This window comes from Solanum tuberosum, unplaced genomic scaffold (assembly GCF_000226075.1).
Source record: "Solanum tuberosum cultivar DM 1-3 516 R44 unplaced genomic scaffold, SolTub_3.0 scf00590, whole genome shotgun sequence".
Lineage (NCBI taxonomy): Eukaryota > Viridiplantae > Streptophyta > Magnoliopsida > Solanales > Solanaceae > Solanum > Solanum tuberosum.
The window spans coordinates 81,131-100,617 of record NW_006239503.1 but is presented as its reverse complement, the minus strand read 5'-3'; the positions used below and the strand labels follow the sequence as shown (position 1 = coordinate 100,617).

General features: G+C 34.2%; 4 protein-coding genes across 4 annotated transcripts in view; 3 read left to right on the top strand and 1 right to left on the bottom strand.

Moving 5' to 3' along the window:
* The first annotated feature begins 983 nt into the window (after positions 1 to 983).
* Positions 984 to 6,646, top strand: LOC102600022 (uncharacterized). The gene is made up of 6 exons (XM_006365812.2): positions 984 to 1,313; positions 2,217 to 3,258; positions 3,328 to 3,515; positions 5,184 to 5,220; positions 5,465 to 5,529; positions 5,613 to 6,646. The coding sequence occupies exons 1-6, from the start codon at positions 1,225 to 1,227 to the stop codon at positions 6,103 to 6,105; spliced, it is 1,914 nt and encodes a 637-aa protein (XP_006365874.1). The 5' UTR covers positions 984 to 1,224; the 3' UTR covers positions 6,106 to 6,646.
* An 81-nt stretch (positions 6,647 to 6,727) lies between these two features.
* On the top strand, positions 6,728 to 12,437 carry LOC102604281 (BTB/POZ domain-containing protein At3g22104-like). The gene is made up of 4 exons (XM_006365823.2): positions 6,728 to 6,827; positions 10,742 to 10,826; positions 10,943 to 12,043; positions 12,144 to 12,437. Exons 1-4 carry the CDS (start codon positions 6,805 to 6,807, stop codon positions 12,324 to 12,326), a joined length of 1,392 nt encoding a protein of 463 aa, XP_006365885.2. The 5' UTR covers positions 6,728 to 6,804; the 3' UTR covers positions 12,327 to 12,437.
* Positions 6,887 to 7,852, bottom strand: LOC102599690 (uncharacterized). Its single transcript, XM_006365811.2, has 2 exons — positions 7,348 to 7,852; positions 6,887 to 7,049 (listed from the first exon to the last, which is right to left on the bottom strand). The coding sequence occupies exons 1-2, from the start codon at positions 7,647 to 7,649 to the stop codon at positions 6,989 to 6,991; spliced, it is 363 nt and encodes a 120-aa protein (XP_006365873.1). The 5' UTR covers positions 7,650 to 7,852; the 3' UTR covers positions 6,887 to 6,988.
* Positions 12,438 to 17,852: 5,415 nt separating the features above from the next.
* LOC102599362 (uncharacterized) overlaps positions 17,853 to 19,487 on the top strand; it is a 6,912-nt gene continuing 5,277 nt past the window's right edge. Inside the window, exon 1 of the mRNA XM_006365810.2 lies at positions 17,853 to 18,053. Coding sequence (XP_006365872.1) covers positions 17,940 to 18,053 — 114 coding nt within the window. The 5' untranslated portion in view covers positions 17,853 to 17,939. The remainder of the gene's footprint in view (positions 18,054 to 19,487) is intronic.

The window sequence follows — 19,487 nt, the reverse complement described above, 5'->3', positions numbered from 1 at the left end:
ACTACATGTTCCAACAAGTTCTACAAAATCATACTAATGAAGTTTTCATAGGTGGCTCCATTCCAGGTCATGTGGTAATCAATCGTGATTGTGAGGCGGCTGATGATAATTTATTTTATGATTATTTTTCAGCCACACCACGCTTTAATGATGCAATATTTTGTCGTCGTTATTGAATGTCCCGCAATTTGTTTCTTCGTATCGTTGATGCAATTAAAGATCACGATACATACTTCGAAAAACACATTAATGCGTTTGGTAGATTCGGATTATCTACTTTGCAAAAAGTTACCGCTGTGTTTAGAATGTTGGCATACGGTTTGCCAGCGGATGCCACTGACGAATACATGAAAATTGGAGAGTCAACTACTATTGAAAGTATGAAGAGATTTTGTCGAGCTACTGTAGAGGTTTTTGGTGAGCGATATTTGAGATTACCAACACCTAACGATGTTGCGAGGCTTCTACACATTGGTGAACAACGTGGTTTAAAATGTATTATATTATATTTTCTTGCAATTTATGTTATTTAAAAATTTAGAATAAAATATAATTTCATATCACATTAAAAATTATATAAAGTAATTATTTGGGAAAAAGAAATAAATGATTTATATTATGAAATAAGAAAATAAGAATGAAATAAAAATAATAATATAATATTGAGGAAAGAGAAAAAGATTCATTTTTAGAGAGTAAAATAGAGAATTGGGTTGGAGTTAGTTGTCCGAAAAAATAGAAAACTCTATATTTGGAGAGTAAAATAGAGGATTGGGTTGGAGATGCCCTAATATAGAGATAAATTTAAATTCTGGATATAAAAAAAAAAAATACTAATAGGAAAGGAACCATGATGACTGACCAACAAAAAAAAAGTGCTATGTAAACTTGGGATACAATTTGCATATTTTCCTTTTATAGAGGGCATATATCAAAAGGGACAAGTGTTGGATGCAATGAACACAAACACAAAAGAAAAGATTAAACAACAGTTGGAGCAGTGGTTAGGCTAGATTTGGTCCCGTGACCCTCTTTACAAGCAAAACCCGAATCCACATTCCTCCTCCCTTCTCTCTCTTTCTCTCTCTGTCTCAGATATCCCCCTTCTGCGATAAAAACTAATCTTTCTTGACAGAGAAAGAAGAGATTTCTGATTCATACATATATATAGTAATATATAGGTAGATAGATTTACGTATATAGCGCGGTAAAGGGTGAGAAGGAATGGCGAAGAAGAAAGCAACCATGACTCTTAAAGACTTCCATGGTGGTTCTATTCCTTCAGATCTTCCATTACCTTCTGCCCCTGGCGTGTGAGTTTCCCTTTTTACCCCAATCTTGTTTCATTTTTATTGAGATTTATGTAATGGGTTTCGATTTTTGTGCGAATTGAGTTGTTGGGGATTTGTTTTTTCCCAATTGAAACTTAACTGACCTATTTCTTGATGTTTGGTTAATGGAAGTTTTGGCCTTTCTCATGATTGAATGGAGAAAAATTGCTGCTCTATGCTGGAATGAACTATTTTTTCCTGTTTAACTGAATTGTGTCTTTTAGCTGATTGGTTTTCATAAATCGAGGTCAGAATTTTGCTGGGGTTTGTGAATTTCTGAACTTTCTCACGAAAAGGTTATCTGTCAGTATATGTGATCTGGCGTTTCAGTATATATGATTTTTTTTTACTGTTCATGATTTGCGATTAATTCAAATTGGCTTTGCAGATCTGGGTATAGAGATCCTAATTGATTTGGGGGATCTTGGAGTTTTGGAAAGTTAAATTAGGGCATAAAATCTTGAAATACCTATTACTGGATTATTTTTTAAGTGGTTGCACAAGTTGCAATAACCAGTGACTTGCATACCTTTCTTCTTCTAGGAAACGTCCAGAAGGTTGTTCCCTCGATACATGTAAACTTAATGACTTGCTCACCTTTTGGAACATTGTAAACATAATGAAATCATCGAAGGTGGATGCTATTGTAGTACGTTCAATCAATGATGTCTCAATTTCGAACTAGTTGGGATTCTATATGGATCTGCTATTCCATTGGCACTCTATTTGGATTTTAGACTTGTTTTATTCCAATACTATTGTGTCCATATGAAAAAAAAAACATGAATGCAGTTGCTGAAAATTGTGTATTTATTTGTATTATTCACTCTTTAGGGTAGAAAATTCCTAATGCTGATATTTGAATGTTTTCCTTCTGGTTGGTAGAATGATAAGGCCATCAGATCGTGGTGGTTTTGATCGCCAAGCATCATGGGGAAACCCCATGGGAAGGCCAGAGCATCGTTTACGTCCGGGATCAGCTGGTGCAACCAGAAACTTTGATGAGAAGACTCCTTTCTTAAGTAATAATGCACCAATAGGCCGTAATTTTGATGAGGATGAGAGGAAGCCATTGGATGGATCATCTGGACCTCGTCGAACTGTTAGTGATGAGAGTATCCGTGCATTGCCAAGTCGTGTGGAGCCTAAGGCAGAATACTCTGTTACTGGGATGGTAGGTAGTGGGCAAGTATCAGCTCCTCCGTCTCAAAATCCTAGAGGCGCAGCAAGTTGGTTCAATGAATCGACTAGTATGGGAGCGAGTACTAAAGGTTCTGTTGGTGGTAGCGGCAGGAGCGTGAGTTCTCGGAATGTGTCTGCAAGTAGTACTCAAGTTGTTGCTGGGTCTTACCCAAATGCATGGGGCCTAAGGAAGGAGGTGGCAAGTGCAAAGGAATCAGTTTCAGCTCCATGGTCTGCTCCTGATGCTGAGTCAAAGTTGGCCCATGCCAGTGCCCTTGAGAAGGTCACATCTGGCAGGTGGCATTCAAAGCAGCAGATTCATTCTCAAATGGATGTTGAGGTTGTTAAGCATCAAGACACAGAGAAAGAATTATATTACCATGGAAGTACTACAGTCAACGATAGTGTCTACAACATACCAGATGTCATGGGAGGACCCGAATATAGTGATCAGGTGCTAGCGGTTCATGCTGAAAGAAATCTTGTTCTTACAGACGGGGTTCACGGGTTTAACAAGGAGTTACCAGCACGGGAGAGGGCCAGGTCCCCTTTATTCATGGAGGCAAATGAGAGAAAAACTTCTTCTAATGTTACTGGGTTACAACGGCCCCATAATGTTGTTAGCTTTGGTGGATATGAGATGCAGTCACCAGCATCTTCTGAACCATCTGAGCGGCCCAAATTAAAGTTGCTACCAAGATCCAAACCATTGGAGAATCTGGAGCAGTCCATAGATTATAAGCAGGTTTGTGACATTGCTCTCTGTGGAGGGTTTATCTATGTGCTTGAATCTCATTTGGTTCTCTTACTGTAGGTCAACCAGCAGCCAAGTAATCCTGTTCGTGTTGAGAAATTGGCTGATGCATATCCCACCATAGATCCCACCAAGACTGGGTTTGTTGAACATGAAAGAAGCAATCAAGTAACTGAACGCCCAAAATTGAACTTGAAGCCTCGGTCACAACTTCTTGAACAATCGGAGGGAAACACAGAAAATAAAAGGTATACCTTATATTTCTGCTTCCCCCTTGCATCTGTTAATTGCTTCAATTCCATTGCCTGAGTCTTTCTTTGTTAATTTGGAAGTATGATGAAAAGATCAAATGTATATCAGGACCTTTTGGTTGCAATGGTTAGTATTGTTAGAATATAGTTCTATTTCAGGAATGAAGTCGTAAGAGATATGTTGAGCATTTTCTCCTTGCTGCAAAACCAACTTACCAAAAGATTCTTTATTGTGAGGGTTTATCAGAAATTGATTAGTTTTACGCCTATTGCAACCCTTCTTTATTTGGGCTTAGTGCTGGCAATGTGTGCAAGTTCTCACGGGAAGAGCTAAAAGATCCATATAGGTGATACCAATTAGTTGTGATTAAGGTTTAGTTCTCTTGGATTATTGTCTTGTTAGAAATTTGTATGCTAGTAGAAAATATAAAGAATTTCTAGTGTATGAGAACCCAAATCTTTAAATTATTGGATTTATATGATTCTGAATGGAGCGGTATGGTCAGTGAGAATTCCGACAGCGATCCAAACTAGCTTGAGTATTGAGGCATGGTTGTAGTTGCATTACCAAGTGATTTGCCTGTGCAAACCCTCTGTGACTTCAGCTTTTTGTTCCTGGTGCATCTCTTACTCGTTAAGTGCACTAGAAGGTTTGTCTTAACAACGGTATAAATGAACTATGATGGACTGTTCTGATGCCTTAGGAAGTTAGTTGTGGTGATCTAGAGGAAGAATAATAGGAGTTGGTGGACTAGGTATGGGGAAATGACGAGAGCTGAGTCACAATGAATTAATTCCTTTTGATTATTAAAGTTCTTATTATGGTGCTATGGAAAGCTCGTTTTTTCATAACTTAGTATGACTTTCTTTTTAGATAGCAAACTGGCTGTTGTTTTGTTTTCTTTTTCTTTTTCCTGTTGGGGAAGAGTAGGGAACTGGTAGTTGATTCATGGATCTAAGCAATAACTCACCTCTAATATCAAAATGATGATGATATTCGGGGCATCATTCCTTGGCAAATTAGAAGCTCTCTGTGAGATCTCACACCTAATGTTTGGTCATCTGTTCTATCTTCTTGTAATCTCCAACTTTTCAAAGCAGATTTTATTGATATGCAAACCAAGTCAGCTTTATGATGTACAATGGATTATTCATGTTTGATCAAGTAAAATGCAAGTCATTTCCTTTATTTCTTTGGCTAGAATACATCCTTAGTGAAGCATAATTGCAAGCATTACTGTTACCAATTCTCAAAAATAATTGCAAGCATTATTCATCCTGAATAATTCTTGATTGTTGGATCATTTTGTGATCAAGTTGCCATTTGAAAAATTGATTCACTTGGTAAAGGAATGAACTGTCCAAGACCACTCATGCATCGATCAGTAGCATGCATGTGTCTTTCTTTTCTCATGATATATTGAAGTAGATAGATATTCATGGTATGATGGTCTTCTTTACCATGACTCTGAATCAGCGGTTTGTCTTGCTTGATGATTATCTATCTTTAAAAAGTACCTGTCTGTGTCACTTCGCCTGTACTTTTTCTTCTGCTCTTCTTTCCCTCCCTTGGCAGTATGTACTGCCCTTGCTTTATGATGTGACTGAGGACATCTATTCTAGCTAAAGCTGACATTGTTTTGTGCTTATGATTTATTGGCACAGGAAACCATTATTTGGCGGTGCTCGTCCACGTGAAATGGTAAGTTATTGATCTTATGTATGCAGAAGAAAGTAGTATTTGCTAAAGATTATTGTTTTTTTTTTTCTGTTGTTGAAAGGAAACATAATTTGTTCATTTTGCACCTCAATGTTTTTGTACTTGCTTGATGAATCACCTTTAATAAAATTAAGATTGTACTTGCCCTTTTCAATTTCTCGTTCCCTAATGTTTGATATCTCTTTTCTGTTAACTCTACTGTTCAATTATGGGTGGTCGCCACCAGGTACTGCAGAATCGCGGGATTGATGATGTTATGCATAATCATGACCTTCAGCAACCTCATCCTAGGTAGTAAATGAGTTGATTATGCAATCTCTTTCTATGACTCAGAAATTTCCTCGTTTGACGAACTAAGTGATAATTGTCTGAAGGGGCAAACAACATGCTGGCAAAGCAGAGGCAGTTATGCATGCGACCAGACATAATGAGAAAACAGAGAGTATTCCGATTGACCATAGGATGGCGAAGAACGCAGATAGGCGAGATCACAGGATAGATGTCGAGAAAGGAGATGGGCAGAGGAGGAATTGGAGAAGCGAGAACTGGAGGAACAACAAGGAGACCGAAAGGCAACACCACCACCACCATCAGCCGCAGCAACATGTACAGGAAAGGCCGCCCTCACCAGAAACGTGGCGCAAACCTGTTGAACCACCAAGACCTGCTTCTGCTGATGCTCCTGGTGCGAGGTATGGAAAAGCAACCTCTGCAGTCGAGCTGGCTGCAGCCTTCTCAAAATCAGTCTCTGATCCAACAACAACAACTGATCGTTTTTCTGGTCAGAAAAGCCTTCCTAATCGAGGTCAAATCCCTTTTTCTCGATTGACAGGCCCTCAGCAGAGGCCTCAGATTAATGGGTACTAAGCTCCCATAGATTAGCGAATGAAAAATGTCTTATCATTGCTAATTTGCTTAATGGGCTGCAACAGAGTTTTGTTTGCAGCAGGAACACCAAGATGGGGGTAGTAATTGTTACCCGTGCTATAGGCTAGCAACAAAATTTAATGATCTTGCTGCTGAAAATCTAGAAAACCTGATTCTTCACCTTTTAGACCTAACACCTTCAACCTTGAGAAATGCAGTCATTTTTTCTCCCTTTTCTTTTATATCTTTTTAGTTTGATAATAATCATCGGGGATGATGTTTGTTCCCTTTATAGATGATTTGTTTCTCAGAAAGAATTTCTGATTTGAAGCCTGATGGCATAAACAAATGATGTATAATTTTGGAGGTGTTTGACATTTCACGGTGAATGCCGTCTGTTATCTGATTGATGGTCTAGTTTAGTTTAGAAACAGAATCGTTCTATGCGTTGAGCTTAGAAACAGAATCGTTTTATTTGTCTTGCAGTATCACAATCTCGCGATGCCCCTTGGCTGAATTTGGTTTAAAGAATATGAAATTAGCTACTGTATGTATTACTTTGCCTTTAGGTTCTTGTGGTTACAAATTCTCACAGTATGTACTTGTTCTTTTCAGTGCATTAGGGAGCATTTGTTGGTTTTCGATTAAATCTCCTTGTCAGTGGCTGATCTTGCATTATGTGGGAACTTTGATTATGTAATGGCTTCTCTGGTTTTAACCAGGTAATTACAGTGTCAGTACACTAGTAAGACTTGCTCTGCTGATTGATTCTATCATAAACTGAAGGACAATTAAACATATTTCATCCATTGATGTATTTATCATGACATTAATGTGGTTCCACACGAACATCTCATATGAAACAGTAACTAGAAAAAGGAGATCAAAACACGAAGGTTACTGCCGACAGTGCCATAATACTTGTCTGAAACTGAGCTTGTACCCTACAACAAGGCAAAATTACATGTCAAATATTAATCAATGATCTTGAATAATAACCATGGAACATTTCAATTATTTTTCACGTAGTTTGAGCAGAAAACAATGAGTTAAGTTGAACTCATGAAACCCCCGCCTCTGATTTCAAGCAGGGAGGGAGCTAGAGGGCGCAAGGGGTTCATATGAACCCTCTTTGTCAAAAAATTACATTAGTCTTGGTTTTTTATTTTTGTTTTCAAAAAAATTCTAGCTCTACTGCTGATTTCGCTTGATTATTCATATTATCGTAAAATATAAGCGTACCTCAGATCATTGTAATAACAAGCTTGAGAATTGGTTTTTGGTCGTCTATAACTTTTCATCTTCTTGGTGCTGGCTTTGATCCCTTCTTGTGCTTTGATGGTATCATTTTCAGAAATGGTGTATAGAGATGGCTGCCACAATCCCTTTGATGATGAATTTTTACGAGTCAATTTTCGAGCCCTGCAAGTAGTATTTTCCTCTAGGCATGTTACTTGAACAAGAGAACATGACTCAATTTTGGGACAATTATTATCACCAACACAACCACTATAACAGGACAGAAAATCAGCTAAGAACTTCATACTTCTTACAACTCAAATTTCTAGTCTTCTGTTGAATGCTTATAACAATTTAGTAGAAAACTATTAAGGTCAATTTGGTCATTTTAGGGAGGCTGCACAAGCTTTAGGTGATGATAGTGAAATGCCACCTTTTTAGTTTTAGTAATAGATGGGTGATGAATAATTGGTGATAAAATAAAGATATGGTGGATTGCATTTAATGGATAAAGATTATCAAAATCTAAATGCATGTCAAATGCGTGAAGCTACTACTTTCTTTTTTCCTTATATATAAATAATATTTGATCTTGATTGTGTGGATATCTATTATCTATTACTATCATAATAATAATAATAATAATAATTAAATAACTCTGCTAATCATGACTTAGATAATTACCTATTTTCTCTCTTCACTAACTATTTGATTGACCACAATTTGGATTATAAACAATGCATATACTAATTTAGCTCATCTGGCTTATCTACTCCTTTTTGAGTTTTCTAATTGAGCTCAAAGGTTAAGGAAATTTTCTCTGATGTCAAGATTCAGAAAGAGAGTTAGTAGGCGTTTGGCCATGCGATACCATATCATGATATGATATTGTGAGATGGAATCAACGTTTGGACATGCGATTTTCCGCTAATTCCATCTCATGATTCCATATCATGAGATGTGATACCATATTCTCCAAAAACCATGATATGGAATTATATGGTAATTCCATATCATGATTTGAGATATTTTAATATAAAAATTGATCTACGAGTTTATATTTTGTTAAAACAACCCCACATTTATATCTACTAATAATTTATTTCATATGTAAATAAAATTTGTAATCACATCATTACTTTTTAAAATTTATTATTCTCACCGACATAAAATATATTATTCTCACCAACATGTAGCCACTTTAACTCACTCCAACCGATTGTTAAAGTGATGAAATATTTATGGTCTATGAGCATGAAAACATAGTTGCGGATGATATTGACCAACAAATGGCTCAAAGTAACAATGTTGGTTCGTCTTCTCGGTCACATGATCGAGAAATGCAAGTTCAACGTGAGGAAATTGTCCGTACTATGTGGGAGGATTATATTAAAGACTAGTACACTACAATTTATGTTCAATTTTTTTTTATTAAATTAAAGTTAGATGAAACAATTACTTAAGTGGAGAACAAATAGCTTTGTAATAATTTATTATGCGATTTCATAAATTTTGTTATTTGATAAGATTGAATAACAATTGGGGCTATTTTAATAGTTTTACAACTTATGAGATTTTTATGTTTATGAGAAAATATACAATACAAAAATTCCATATCGCATGTCCAAACAAAACTTCAATTTCATCTCATGATTCCATATCATGATACCATATCATGATTCCATATCATGATACCATATCGCATGGCCAAACGGGCCCTTAGTGAATAGATTTTTGTTTAATCAATGTTTTATAGAGTTCTTATTAAATTAGTATTTGATTGGGCATAGTGGACATGCCAGCTTTAGCATTTAATACTTAAAAATGAGATTGTAATTGCAAATTGCAACGAGATTCAGATCTTGTAAAATCTAATATTCATAAAAAGTTTATACCTTTCCCTTGTTGTAATTTTCCTGCTTTAAAAAAAGTGTACATGCTATTCAACCCTTAATATTTGCCTTTATCATCCGTGTTCTCTTTTTACTCTTTTTTCTTTTTCCATTTTCTTGGATGTCCTTTTGTATAGCCACACAAATGCAGTTGTTAAATTTTTTGGGTATAATCCTAGATATTCAATATTCTACTGGCTCGATTAATTTGGATTCATCACTGCATTAGACTTATTTTCCTGTCAGAAATTTCTTCATTCAACATCTAATTAAGAGTGGAGAAATCTCATTCATCTAGACGATTTTCAATAGACTCTCGGCTCAAGAAGAGATGAATATGATAAACTAAAAGGGAGAAACGATTTATAGATATACAGTACTAGAGATATAAGAGAAGACATGAATTTCACTAAATTAAACTTTTAAAAAAAAACATGTTATGTTTCCGTAAAAAGAACCTAGCTAATCAAACTCGATTTTCCAAATTAAAAGTTTCACACTAGCTATCTGTATGAAACACTAATATTTGGAATTTGCAGTATTCCCCTGAAAGTGAAACAAGTTCTGCTCGTTATAGTGGGAGCAAATTAATTATCTCAAAGTCAGCTTAATTATCCCACTATCCAAAATTGACGGCAAAAAGTAAAAAAATCATCAACAACTACTGTAAATTGTGGAGGATCTGAATTACAATAATTCTAGAGAATTTAACATACATCCTCGCTTGTAAAACAGTTACAATATTGGGAGTACGAAAGACTTTGATAACTAAAACCAAAATCAGAATAACAAAGAAAAAAACATCGTGATTCTGGCCCGCATTAGAGGGGAAGATTAGCAAAGTGAAAAAAGAAAGAGGGAAGGGGAGAAACATCTTTTTCTCTTCGCAAGGTTCATACTAGAAAAGTAAAGTGCGGAGAAGATGATGCAAGTCTCCGTCTGATCATTCAACTCGCTTCAATAGACAAACATGAATTTTACAGTCAAACCAACTTCATTACTTTCGTGTACCCATCTAACAGCCGCCCTTTTGAATGCTCCTTAGGGACCTACTAACTATGCGTAAAGTTAACACATCTAAAAACAAAATTTTCTCTTTGTGAATTTGGACATCTGATTTTAATTGTGACATTTTAGCAATTTCATAAAAAGTGTTATCAATCAATAATTTTCAGTGTTATTTTCAATTTTTTAAAAAAAATCGTAATTAAAGAAATACTATATTTCTTTTCTAAATTTCCACATAGTAATAATATAGAGTAATTTTTTTGGATGCTTCTAATTCCTAGAATTTTTTATGCTGACCAGCCATTGACATAGTAGCAAAGTTCACAAATGTCGAGAAACCTGCTCAATAAACTACTAGTTTTAAAACTGGAATTAGAAAAATGTGTTGGAACTTCTTTTATCTACCATCTCTCAGCATCTTGTTTGTTCCTTTGAATATCATTCTACAAGTTTAGACATCCCACAGTTGATTTATCATTCATTTCCCTGTCTTTTAGCTCTTGGAACCATCCTTTGATTATGCAAAATTTCTGTCTTCTTGAGGTTGATGTCAATGGACAAGAAATATTCTTGGTGGACAAGGTACATACATTTTACTATTGTCAATTGTTTCCATTTCCCTCGAGTAAGATGCTTCTTAGGGACTAAAATGCACCCTTCACTGACCATCTCATTTATATATGATTTGTATTCTGCAGACTATCCTTGCATCTTTCTCGGGGAGATTAAGGAAACTATTTAGTAAGTTGACAGGGAAAACAAGAAGGCTGAAGTTAATTTTCGACAAATTTCCAGGAGGTGCTGACTGTTTTGAACACATTGTTAAGTTTTGCTATAATGGTGGTAGGATAAAGATAACTCCTTTTAACATGTTTCAACTGCATTGTGCTGCCAATTACCTTGAAATGAATCAAGAAATGCAGGGGAGACCAAGTTTGGTCGAGCAAACTATTTCTTTTTTCGAAAAGATTCATTACATGACATGGTCTGAGCTGATTATTGGCTTGAAAAATTGCCAAGAATTGATCTTTTTCATGCCATCTTCATCTTTATTACAAGAGTTCTTGGATTGTGTGGTAGGAAGGCTTGAACTTCATTACATTTCTAGTCCATGTGCATCTTCTACCGACAATTCGTCCATGCAGTTTTCAGGGGACATTAGTACAGAAAGCAGGGGAATTTACACTTGTCAAACAACCTGGTGGTTTGCAGATCTTGGATTCTTGAAACTCAATATGTTCAAGATGATTATAAACACAATGATTTCTAAGAAATTGGATCATCATGTGGTATCTTCATTCCTGTTTTATTACAAAAGAATGAACTGTCCAAATGCTTCATCAGTTAAGAAATGCAGAATCATTGAGACAGTAATCAAATTCCTTTATTCTCTTGATAGCAACTTCATATCTATCAGGGGTCTATTCCACATTCTTCAGGCGTCTTTTACCTTGAAAATGAGCAAATGTTCAATAGGGAAATTAGAATATCTAATTGGCTCCCAGCTAGATAGAGCTAAACTGGATGATTTGCTTGTTCCTTCTCCAGCTGGTGAAAAAATTGCTTACAATATCAATCTAATTCTGAGGCTGCTGGACACATTCCTCTCCACTAGCCGCGAAAAATTATTAATGTATCAAGTGAAGAAAGTTGTTGAGTTAATTGATCTTTATATCATAGAAGTGGCCCCTGATCCTCGTCTTAAACCTTCAAAGTTCTTGGCATTGGCCATGGCTATGCCGGATATTGCAAGAGAATCATATGACAACATTTATATTGCCATAGATATGTACCTCAAGGTAACATAAAAAAGTGCTTTTAAAGTGAATATGTTTTTGTAAATATTTTTTTTACAGTATGAGTACATAGAATGAAGTTAAGCTCTTGATTTTATAACAGGTACATATTAATGTTTTATGTGAAGAAGAAAAGATAAAGATATGTTGTGTGCTGAACTATGAGAAGCTGTCTGAAGAAACTCTGAAGGAAATAGCTCAAAATGAAAACTTTCCAGCTTGTGCATTAGTCACTGTGCAGAACAGGCTCAGATATTCAGTCACAAGGACTTCAAATTTTTCTTAATTATGTGGTGATCATATGAATCATTATAGTCTTTCAAAAGCAAGCAGTGCAATGTATATATTAGTCTTTAAAGAGCAATATATGTAAGGTGTTTCTTAACTACTCCTTTCGTCTCAATATATGTTAGGTGTTTGACTAGACATAAAATGAAAGAAAGACATTTATAACTTTTGATTTAGGATAAGTCATAGAGGCTATTAATCATCTTATTAACCCTAAAATAAAAAGTTTAAAAGCAAATTGATTCTAATTAAAATAGTATAACATACTTTTTTAACCGACTTAAAATGTAAAACACATAATTTGGACGGAGGGAGTACTGATCTCCAAACATTTCTAGAGGGAAAAACCAGAATGAAAGTGTTTTTATTAAGCTTTTCTTTGACAGTTGAGACCTCTTACTAGTATAGAGGAGTAACTACCTGGAGAAAAAAATACACTACTAAAAAATCATTATTTTTTCATTGAGTGGAATAGTCATGAACATAAATTTCTCATTGATTCTGGGAGTGATAGAAAGAAAAATAGTTATCTAAGTATAAGATTTTTGTCTTTGTCTAATCTTGGAGCCAGAGAAGTATATTAATAATATATTTGATGGATGTTTCTAAAGAATAATTTCACACAGAGTAGTGAGCCAAGACTTTTTCTAATACAGAATCTCCCAGCGACTAATGCGGCTCGTTACAAGCACAACAATTGTGGGGCTCGCTAACACTATGCTTTAATTTCAATATTGTTAATTACTTAGGTGTTATAGTTTTTAGGTGTATGGAAAGTTCCATTTTTGTAATCTGGGGCATAAATTTCCTTCGAACACGTGTATATCAACAAGAAGAAATAAATAAAAAATTATAACTATGGCTCTTGATCTAGACAACATCACATAGGAGAGATCCGAGCAACAGGAACACCTAGACAATATTTTTCTTCCTGGGCTGCAGTAAATAGAGTAAAATATTGCACCAAGTTTAATTTCTTCATAATTAACAACTGATGGAAAAAAATGTCACCAGAACTCTTCTTCATCTCCCCATTGTAGTTGTAACATTATAAAGATGAACATTCGAGAAAAGTTGGTTGTAACTTGTAAGCTATGGCCACAAATTTATTTTATTAGGAGTAAAACTGGACTTAATTTTCTAATAAGAAAAGAGTTGCTCGGTGTGTTGCCATTTTAAGAAGAAAATAAAGACTTTAAAAATGTGTAGGGTTAAGCATGTCATAGCATATGTATATTTGAAACATGCAACCGTAAATATATTGTATAACATTTGTACACTTTAAAAAGTTTCTCAAGGATAAAATTATGAGCAACTTTCATATATAGCAAACATAAAAATTATATTTGTATGTTATAACTATAGTTTGCATAATTACGCTCCATAGAAAATTTTATGTTTGCTATGGAGTTTTTTATTTGTATAATTAGCTATATACATCTAATTTTATATAAATTGTTCAGTTTTGTATAAATTCATTTATACATTGTAATTTGTATAATAAGATATGCATTTGTATAATTATAAGTGAATAAGACGAAAATATATGTATTTGCATTTGTATATACATTTTTCTCTCGCTTTATACAAACACAAACGCATTTTATACATTTTATACCGAAATGTATAAAATTGCTAATTGTATACCGAAAATGACTAATTGTATACCGAATCAGATGGCAAAAAACGAGATGTTTGCTGCGAATTACAAATAAAATAAACTATGGCTATAACATTTAATTTGAATTAATGATTTGATATTTCATACAATTTTCCCTAAAATGAAACCATGTCATGCGGGTTTCTGCATATAAAAAAATAATAATCTAAAACATTGTTGGATCTAAGAGCTTCGTCGAGTCAAGAGGTAAACAAAACAAGTTGCTGCTATGTTACGTTAAAGAAGCAAATACAAACATGAAATATAAGATGATAATGATTAATTGGTAGTTTGGTACCCAAAAGGGTTTCGATCTTAGCTTTGAGAATTTTTTTAATAAAAAAGAAAGAAGTGGTTATATTTTCAACAGGACATGATGGAGAAGGGGAGGGGTATTAAATGAAAAGCTAGGGAACTTCAAAAATCAAACCCTAAGAGAAGCAAACATCCTTGAAATTAATCATCTTGGTTTTGGCTTTAGAAGTTTCCAACAACAAACATCTTTGATAATTGTGATTCTCTTTTTAGACGCAATTCTCAGGCTATCGGACTCCGTGTGCATTTATGAGTCAACAAAGTGAAAAGCCTTTTCGTATCATCAAAAATCAAGTGACACTGCTAGTTTAAAAAGATAGTAGTAGCTATAATTTGAGATTTTCTAGCAAATACACATAAATATATTTATTATTTGTACGACTACAGTTAGGTGTGAAAGTTGTTTACATGTGGATACATTCATTAAGCATGTGAGTAAAATGTATTTCTTGTACGTGCACCAATACAATGTATTCCACTACAAAGATACTATAGACATTTATTATGCGGATATAATTATATTTTACTATTATTATTATGTGTACGGATAAGTAATTTTTAGATCAAAATGCTGCTACATTTCATACTGCTTCCTTTATTAATTAATCTAAATCTCGCTTTATCCTATTAAAATCAGACTACGTTTAAATGATACACAACATACATAAATTTTAATGGAATAATCCAAATATTTTATGACAAACATGATAATTTAGTGATTATTAGAGAACCGTATTATAATCTTTGCACTTTGCATAGTATTCATATGCAATCCTGGTAGAATTTGTCTAACCAAATTCCTTCCCTGTTATAGCATTATGTATTTTTTCCACAATGAGAAGTGGTAAAGGAGAAAAAAAGAAAAAAGAAATAAAAGATGGATTAATTACAAAAATCCCACCTTTTAGTTTACTTATTACCATTATCCCCTATAAGTTTTACAAATCTCCAAAATCCCTCATTTTCACGCATCAGATTAGTGTATCTCGCGCATCAGATTAATGTATCAACGCATCAGATTAGTGTATCTCGCGCATCAGATTAATGTATCAACGCATCAGATTAGTGTATCTCGCGCATCAGATTAATGTATCAACGCATCAGATTAGTGTATCTCGCGCATCAGATTAATGTATCAACGCATCAGATTAGTGTATCTCGCGCATCAGATTAATGTATCAACGCATCAGATTAGTGTATCTCGCGCATCAGATTAATGTATCAACGCATCAGATTAGTGTATCTCGCGCATCAGATTAATGTATCAACGCATCAGATTAGTGTATCTCGCGCATCAGATTAATGTATCAACGCATCAGATTAGTGTATCTCGCGCATCAGATTAATGTATCAACGCATCAGATTAGTGTATCTCGCGCATCAGATTAATGTATCAACGCATCAGATTAGTGTATCTCGCGCATCAGATTAATGTATCAACGCATCAGATTAGTGTATCTTGCGCATCAGATTAGTGTATCATGTATAAAATGTAATGTATCTTACTTAACGATTAATGTATCTCGTGCATCAGATTAATGTATCAACGCTTATATTATTGTATCCGTTTGAGGGATTTATGTAATTATAAACTTTTAAGGGATAAATTGTAATTTTACCTTAAAATTATGTGATTTCTGTAATTTGTCCATAAAAGATTCCGGTTTTGCAAATGAATGGGCCAAGGCCCTTAGGATAAAATTGGGCCAGATGTAACCGTTCCCAAAATAGAGTGATAAATTCACGAGAAGTTTGGTCCAAGTTTTTGCATGCCAATTCCTTTTAAGATTTCATATAATTATGTGCAACGATGTTGTTATAGGCTGATTCCTATAAAAATTGGCATATTTATCAAAATATCATAAAAATTGAGATAACATAAGATCATAACGTGTGAGGAGTAAAATTTCTATCAATACCTTCATTATTATGTATAACTAATTATACTTTATCTTTTTCTATATAAATAAGATTTTTTTTCTTTCTTATGTGGTCTATACGATGTAGTGTGTATATAAAAAAGAGGTTAGTGTTGTGGAAAAAGAAATTATTGTGCGAAAGAAAAGCAATTGAAGTTTCTAACTAATTCACTGTATAAAGAGTAGTATTGAAGAGATGCATTTGTGAAGCTTCACACACAATATCTAATTCATAATTATTAGTCATATAATTTTGTTAGGTTATTAAATCTAGAAATAGACATATCAAGATAACATATTGTTACTATTAGACACATAAAGTGCTGTATATTTTTCTTCATATTTTCAATATATATATATATAATCGTTTGGTTTAATAGCTTAACCATTAGAATTTGTCTAAAATTATTCTTTATCTCCTTCTAATTTTTTGCTTTTTAACACTTTATTAATTAGAACAGTAAGAATTCAGTTAGAAAGCTATTACAAATATTATTTTTTCTAAAACGTTAATATTTTGAACTGAATTAAGCTTGACAAAACACTAATATTTGAGAATTAAGTGAAAAAAGTATCAACATAGAAATTAGAGCTGTCAATATGGGCTAGCCCACCCCATCCGGGCTAACCCATACAGGCTTTGACATTTTACGGGCCAGGCCAGGCTAGCCCATTTATGGTGTGGGCCAATTACATGGTGTTAATGTTACTACTTGTTAATCAAATCCACAAATAAAATTATCTTTATAATATTTATTAAGGTTTTTCAAATCAAAGTATAAATATCTAAATAGAAATATTAACCTAACTGTTTTGCAATGATCACAATAAAACACAAAAAATATGACAATATTCCAACCATAAAAATGTAAAAAATAAACTTCTTAAAGAATCATGAAACTTATGGCGTATCTAACACTTCATGAAACCTATGGCGTATCTAACACTCCATGATCATCTTCATCAAGCATATCTGAATCAACTTGTGGGAAGGTTGTCTTAACATCTTCATTTTCATATGCAATTTACATGCGGTTTCAATTAGTTAAATATTAAAAAATAACTAAATTGAGAATTATAATATTTAAATGTACACAAAAATATATTACAAGTTTGAGAAAAACCATGTAACCAGTTTCGAGTAGCAACAAGGGTTTGGACATTTTCATGGTGGATGCAACTTCTATACTTAGTGATTTCCTAAAAAACTTTAAATAGATTTTGAATTTGGATCTCTTTAATTTTAAATTTTAATATTATATTATATTTTTTAATTAATTTGTATTAGCCCACGGGCCGGCCCTACCTATATTTCTCAAGCCCCACAAATCAGCAGGCTTATTCAGGCCGGGCTAAAAAGCCCTTTTTTTAAATGGGCTCCAAAATTTTTAGCCCAGCCCTATTAAATCCCGGGTTAGGCCAGGCCGGCCCAACAGGCCTAGCCCATATTGACGGCTCTAATAGAAATTAGAAGGATAGCAATTTCTTCTTAGGTATTAAAACTATTTAATAGATATAAATAAATAAACAATTCTTCTTAGGTATTTGATTTTTTTTCATTTCCTTACTTTCGCCGAAACATCACGTAAACGTCGTCGTTCGGTTCGCTCCACTCGGCGTTTTTAACAAGATTTCAGAAAAAGTGAATCAGCGAAGGATTCTTCTTCCTATTTGAGGTTTACTTTTTCTTTACTTCGAAAGTAACAGATTGAAGAAAATGTTGGAGAAGATCGGTTTACCTTCAAAACCATCACTCAGAGGGAATAATTGGGTAGTTGATGCTTCTCATTGCCAAGGATGTTCTTCTCAGTTCACTTTCATCAATCGCAAGGTTTGTTTTCCATGGTTTCTTCAACTTTTTCTTGACACCCTTTTTCAAAAATATGATTTTTCTCGATACCCATTAGGCAAATTCCCAAGGTTTTAAGTTTTGATCATTATGGGGTTTGATTCTTGAATAATCATATGTTAGATCTTAAATATGTCGTCAATATAAGTTTTTGATTGAATTTTTATGTTATACCCTTTTATTTTCCCATTGACTTAATTGGAATATGTTGTCAAGTACTGTAGTATTTGTGGTACTATTGCGGAGTTGTAGCAAAAATCTCACCTTTATGTTATAACATTGATGATCATTCATATACCCTGTTGGGTCCATTAATATACACTTATGGAAATGCTTATCTTTCCTAGGTTTAGTCGTACAGAAGAATGTCTCTAATTTTGTACCTTACTCCAGTATGTTTGAGGTGTTTCATATTGCTGAAGGACTCTTGTGAACATTATTCTCGACGGAATGATCTTATGTTGAATTCCAAGTGTATAGCTGATCCTCCCAAATATTATTCCTGAATAGCGTGGCAATCAAAGTACTTTTGCGATAAACAGGTTTATTGAGAGAAAAGAGATATAATGGGAAAGATACGGCGAATTTATATTTTAGGCTTAGTGGCAAGACTGAAGTGCTCGCTTACAATAGATTTCTGAATTCTTTTACTTGGATTTGTGTAGAACATTGGATGTGAACAAGCTTGCTCAGTACATATTTATCTTTGTTCCAGCTCCAACAATTCTCAAGAAAAAGATAATAGTACATGCAGTATGATACTGCTTCCATTGTACGACACCATCTGTTGAGGATGCATTATACAAGAAAATAAGCTCGACAAAAAATCTGAGACCTTCAGAGGTAGTTAAGTCACCAAGAGAAAGAACAAAGCAAACCCAATAGCTCATCATTCTCCTATTTCAAGGGAGTATGAACCTCTTTCTGCAACAAATTGGGAGCAAGAAATTATAATCTCTTTCATATTTTATTGTACTCTAACTATGGCTGGGGATTTCTTTAGTAGATTTCTAGATTTCATCGACCAGCTCAATTGACTGATGATATTAAACTTTCTCCACCTTCTCATCTAGGTAATGCATGTCCTTTTGACTCAAGTGCTTAGTGACGCATCTTGCAGAGAACTCTGTTGTGTTCTAAATATAGAGGAATCACCTGACTTGCCACTTTAGTGGGTGCTATTTCAAGCTGGTCCTCCTTCAGTAGAAAAGCAAATTTTCTAGAGTTGAAAGGGTGTGCAGTATAGGCAATATATTCATCAGAAAATTAATCTATTTCATCCTGGTTGCAAACAGTTTATGCATTTCTATTTCATTGTTACGTAAATTGGCAAGTGTTTGGACAAGAATGGTTGCAATCAATTCTTCTTTAATGTCGGGAAAAATGATCACGGGTGTTAAGATGGGAATCTATAGT